This window comes from Erythrolamprus reginae, chromosome Z, assembly GCF_031021105.1.
Source record: "Erythrolamprus reginae isolate rEryReg1 chromosome Z, rEryReg1.hap1, whole genome shotgun sequence".
Lineage (NCBI taxonomy): Eukaryota > Metazoa > Chordata > Lepidosauria > Squamata > Dipsadidae > Erythrolamprus > Erythrolamprus reginae.
The window spans coordinates 29,642,782-29,648,781 of record NC_091963.1 but is presented as its reverse complement, the minus strand read 5'-3'; the positions used below and the strand labels follow the sequence as shown (position 1 = coordinate 29,648,781).

General features: G+C 36.6%; 1 protein-coding gene across 1 annotated transcript in view; it reads left to right on the top strand.

Moving 5' to 3' along the window:
• The first annotated feature begins 227 nt into the window (after window positions 1-227).
• LOC139152988 (macrophage mannose receptor 1-like) overlaps window positions 228-6,000 on the top strand; it is a 66,466-nt gene continuing 60,693 nt past the window's right edge. The window contains exons 1-3 of the mRNA XM_070726472.1: window positions 228-288; window positions 1,655-2,056; window positions 5,134-5,307. Coding sequence (XP_070582573.1) covers window positions 228-288; window positions 1,655-2,056; window positions 5,134-5,307 — 637 coding nt within the window. The remainder of the gene's footprint in view (window positions 289-1,654; window positions 2,057-5,133; window positions 5,308-6,000) is intronic.

The window sequence follows — 6,000 nt, the reverse complement described above, 5'->3', positions numbered from 1 at the left end:
AATGATGAGTCTGTAATGGTTAATTGTAAATTTCTATGGAAATATGTCTTCTACTTAGAAGCCAAATATTATTTATAACTCTGTTATTACAATACACATTTCATAATAGTGAAGGCAGAAGTAAATATTGCTGTCTTCTTTGCTCTTATATAAAAGAGTTCCTGAAACGAAGTTACCTCAGTTGGTTCCTAATTTCAGGGTAGTTCTGGAATGATTTATTATTTGCAATGTCTACTTTTTTGTTCTTAGTTTTTTTATTTCTCATTCAGCCAGCTTTTCAAATAACAGGTAAAATTTATTCAATTATTTAAATTATTTTAAAATATATGTATTTAGTTTCAATTATTTAAATATTCAATCATTTAATTTATTTGTTTTCTGTCATAGACAGAACTGACTATGAAAAAACTGTCTTCAGGATTTTTTTGTATTTTTCCCTCAGCACAAATGTATGGAAGCATTTTCTATAATTACAGGTTGTATCTAATAATCTTTTAGAAATTAAGGTTTTAAATTATACCTTTTTTTAAAAAAAATCTCTTTTCTACTGGTTGGTATATTTTAACCAATTCTAATAATAGAAAATGTTAAATTAAAATAGATGAAATCTGAGATAAAATAGAATTGTTTCAGTATTTAAAATGTATAGAAGGTGGAAAGCACAGAAATAATATAAATAGCATAGGATAAAAGTAGAATAGTATAACACAGTGTAACATAAAACTATACATTCTTTTGGGGAAAATGAAATCTTGTCATTAGATATTTCCGTAAAACAGGACATTCTGCAAGCACTTCATATTTAGTATTGGCTTGTTTAATTATTTTGAGTATTGCTAGAACAATTCAATAATAAGCTTTATCAGTATTAGTGATAATTATATGTTTCCTGGTATTGTCAGTGAGGAAGACCAACTGTCAAACAGTAAGAGTTCGTTCTCATCAGCTGTATTCTGTTTCCTAATGACTTAAGTCAAACACAACAAGAGGCGGAAATTGGTTTATGGATGAGATAAGTCTAGGCCAACCTTTTATTGAAACAGAAGATTTTCCAGGTCATAATTCTGCAGAAAACCTATCTATTGCCTCTCAGGAAGAAAGTATAAAGTATAAAGTAAAATGTAGTGCAATTGAGTTAGAAATTACTTACATGACAAATATAAACAATAAAAGCTGGCTTTACTTTATGTGGCAATAAAATTCCAAAAGACCACCAGAACAAACCAAAACCTCTTGCAGCCTATAGTAGTTATTCATATGTTTGGAGTTCAAGTAGTATGCAATAGTATTTCAAATTCCCAGATAGAAATAGCACATTTATATACTACCGTCTGTAGAAAAACAGATAAGTGGTATAATTTCCATAAAAGATTACAATTTGCAAAACTGTGATCAGAAATTTAGCTGTTAATAGTGATTATACTGTTTCCTTCTATTTAAATATATCAATCCTATGAAAGTTTAGCATGCTCAAATTCAATATGTGTTAACCCTTAACCCACTTTTAGCAATTGTCCATTTAGGAGTTGTATATTCAGTCTTCTAATCTGAAAGACATATGTTTAATTCATTGATATGCAAGATGAGTTTTTTTTAACTAGTTCTATGGCCAGTGCTTGCTTTACTCACCTTTAACTTGTTTTTATATCTATAGATACAAGCACATTTCTCATATATAATGAAGAGCATAATGTCTGTGTATATGTTCAGGCTGCCAACTACGTCACAGTAGCTGGTTGTAGTTATGAAACTGAGGCACAAAAATTCAAGTGGATTTCCAGATACCAGGTGATGAGTGTTTCCAAGAAATTATGTTTGGGAGTAGCTTCAAAAAATGACTGGACACCAGTTCAGCTGTACCCATGCGACTCAACAAGTAGCCTTCAAAAATGGGAGTGCAAAAATGACACACTTTTTGCTATCCAAAATGCAAGCCTGCATTTCAACTATGGCAACAGAGATGAAAAAAGAATTATGCTCTACCAAGGATCAGGCTCATGGAGTAAATGGAAAGTCCATGGAACTAAAGATGATTTATGCTCCCGGGGCTATGAAGGTAAACTGGTCATGCTTTCTCGCTTTCTTGTATCCAGTGATTTCCACAGAATATAGTTTTTTTTTAAAAAAAATTGAGATGTTGGCACATTAAACATTTTCTGAAAGAGAAAAAATAAAAACACATTAAAATATACAAAACATTAAAACCCTGTTAAAATTGCAAAACATTAAAACGAAATCCACAGTTATTCTTAAAAGTCACATTAGATTAGAATAGATTACATTCAGTGCTTTTTGAACTGTTAAAGAATGTTCAGACTCAGAAGATGAAGGTGAAATGGAAACTGTCAATTTACCTGATTTAGGAGATGAAGAGAATTTTAGTGAGGAGGAGGAGGAGGAGGAGATAGCAGAGCAGCCTGCAAATGAAGGCATACAGACAGATGTATTTTGGACAGTTTGAGCAGCCAAAATACCAGATGGATAAATCCAAAATTCAGAAGGGTGCAGAGAAGAATGGAAGAACTTAGTGGTAGGAAGTTTTGAGGTGCATTTTAGAGTGTAAGCTAATTAATTAATTAATTATTACATCACATCCAGAATTGGACGGAAGCAGAAGCTGCTTTCGTCCAATTGAAATTCAGCCAACATGGCGATTTTGCCTTCACTCTCCGATAAATGAGTTTTCTTTTGTGTGATTTATTGCTTTTTAATCAGCAAAAAACGGGTCCAAGATTTAGAGAATGCTTTCTAGTAGTCAGTGAATTAATTAGAAAGATAAATGACCTGGTTTTCAACCTAAAAGAACCGAAAGTATTTTGCTGCGTAACAGAACTGTAATTTACTAGAATTTAAGTAGAAGAAATTTTAAAAAGTGTTATTGTTTGAAAATTAATCATCTGAGAAGCAATTATTATTAACAGTAAGCCGACTCCAGCCTCAATCAGAACAACTACCAGATATCTCGGAAGCAGAGAGCCTGTGTAAGCTGAGGGTCTTTATGGCTATAATAGCCACTCCTCCCCCCCCTCTCCCTCCCCACTTTCCTGGGGTTGCAGCCGATGCCACACCTGAAACCCGGCTGGGCACATTTCAGAGAGAGGAATTCTCTCAGTCACACATGCCAGGTCAGCTTCCTCTTCTAGGAGTAAATCCTGGATGACAGGAGATTTATTTACAACTGACCTGCCATTAAGCAGCAACAGTCTGAGCCAAGGGTCCAGATTTTGCCTATCACCAGTACTCCAGGTTGAGCTCATGGGGCCAGAACAGGAGTAGCGTGCAGCTCCATTACCGCTGGGCATGCATGTGCCATACATGTGCAACTGATGTGATTCTGGAAAAAATACCCAGTTTCTTTGCTTCTGTGTATCTGTGGAAGCAAAGAAATCAGAGATTTTTCCCAAATCTCGCTGCCGGAAGGACGTTCATGTGAGATTTCAGCTGTTGCACATGCACAGCAGCCAAGTCTCACTGTAGCGGCTAGAGTGGCATTTGGGGCCAGTAGCAACAGTGGCAGGCCCGAGCTCTGGATGTGCAGCCTGCTCTCTGCTTTCCTGCACTGCAGGCATCTCTCAGCACCCTGGCGATGGTGCCCTGATCGTTTTGTGCTCTTCAGGAGCAGTGCTATCACCACACTGAGAGATGCCTGTGGCGTGGGAGAGCAGAGAGCAGAGAGCAGGCTACATGGCCAGAGTTCAGGGCCACCAGGCCTGGTGCAGCGAAGGAGAAGCAATCATGCAAGCATCGGGGTGAAAGGAAAGGCAGGCAGTAGGCAGCAGAGTACTTGGGCCACCCGCAGTGAAGCCACTGCTCGCAGCAGAGCAGGCGGTGAGCTGTCAAACAGGCAGCAGGTTGCAGGCAGACAAACAGGCAGGACAGGCAGCAGACGGGCAAACAAGCAGGATAGGTGGGCAAATGGGCAGAGCAGTCAGCGAGTGAGGAAAGGCGGCAATGGTAACTTACCTGCTTTTCATTGATTTTCACCTTTTTTGCTTCTGCACATTCGTGGAAGCAAAAAAACCCACCAGAAATCGTATGTCCTCACATGAGATTTGGCTTCTGAGCATGCTCCTGGCCCATTCTGGTGGCACCGGGAATGGTGGGCTATCGCTGGGCTAGAACAAGGGAACACTTTTAAGCAGCGATTAACACACACACACACACACATTTGGCAATCAACTATGGAGCAATATTCCAAAGAGAAAAAAATGCCTTGCATCAATTTATTTGAGTGTAATATTGACACAACATTCCCAATCTTGCTTATAAATTGTCCTATTTAATTATGCAGCTGTTTAATTGTGCAATCTTTGAGTTCAGTTTCTGAATCATATTTCTGTAAAATGTTTGTACATACACACTCAATAAATATTCTGAATTTTGTAGTATAAGCTTTTCAAAGTTGGTCAAATCTCCAATATTCCACTCTGTTTTTGTAATTCCTCCTTCCTACATGCTAGAAGATGTTAAAAAATATTTCTGACCTTTCAAATGAAATAGCCTCAAAATATTTCATCTTGTTTTATTAAAGGTTAAACCTTGCAATCAATATGAATTGTTATATTTTCATTTATCATTTTAGCATATTTGCCTCTATTATAGTAAATGTTTAATACTGAAGCAACAGAATCCTTAAACTATTTTCTTATTTGATTCATACTCTAAATAAGATATTTATAATCAAATGCTCTTTTATGCACATCTATTTGCACCTGACCAAAGATATTTGTCCAGGGCTTCAGATTTCTCATTTCTTTATTTATGTCATACACAAAATTAAAATTGAATAATGCACTTCAATATTCCACCAAAATACCTTAAACATTTAATGTTTATTCTTTTCTTTTCAATTTCATGAAAAAGAAATTGGTAAAGTAGAAGGCAGATAAATGTGAACAGGCAGAAAACAATGGAGTAATGTTGAGAGATTTATTATAGAATCATCTTGAAATTCAGCAATTCCATGCATGCCAAATTCTTTTGTGTAGGTGTGATATACATATGTGTCAATACTGATTCCTGGCAACTGCCTGTACAAGGCGCTGTAGTTTTCTTGGCAATATTTTATTGTCTGCTTTCTAGGGTTGAGAAAGAATGACTGTAAATTATTATTTCTTCTCTCCTTCATTTCAGACTTATTTACCTTAAAAGGTAACAGCAATGGGGCTCCTTGTGTATTCCCTTTCCAGTTTGGTACCAACTGGTATGCGGAATGTACCATTGAAGGAAGTACTGATGGCTTGCTGTGGTGTTCAACTACAAGGGATTATAACAAAGAAAAGAAATATGGATTCTGTCCTATGAATTGTAAGGATTTTTCAAGATAAGTTTGGATCATGAAGTGTTATTATGGCACTATGTATCTATGTAATACTGTTGTATGGAGGAAATACTTGTTTTATAAAGACTAATATTTGTTTGTTTAGTGAGAGAATACAAACAGATTATCTCCGGGTGGTATATATAAAAACATCAAACATCAAACAAATAGAAAACAATGCATACCATTAAATAGCAACTAAAGGAGTAGAGAATGATCAAAATTCATTATAGCATATAGCCCAGCCAATTGGAAAGTCTACTAATCCAGAGCCTGAGCCCTGGGCAAAATGCTAGGTCTTGACTATCTTTCTGAAAGGGTTGGGACCAATAGTGAAGATGGATAAATATTATTCCAGGTGGGAAGTGCTACCAAGAAGGCACACGTCTAGGGTCCTTAAGGTGACTTCACTTCAGTAAAGGAGCCAGGTGTGTGTTCATTTTGTTAGACATGTGGGACTGTCAAATACATTTGGGAGCAGAAAGTTTCACAAATAGTCCTCTCCTATGCAATGTACGGTGGTGGGGACTAATATAGTATAGAAACTAAGGTATGATCCTAGGAAGCAGGAAATCAGCTCATATTAATCAGAAAACCAGTTGAATAACATTGGACACTGAGGGCAATGGCAAAAGGTAGGGAGGGAGGGAGGAAGAGTTGGAGGGAGAGGGAGACAGACG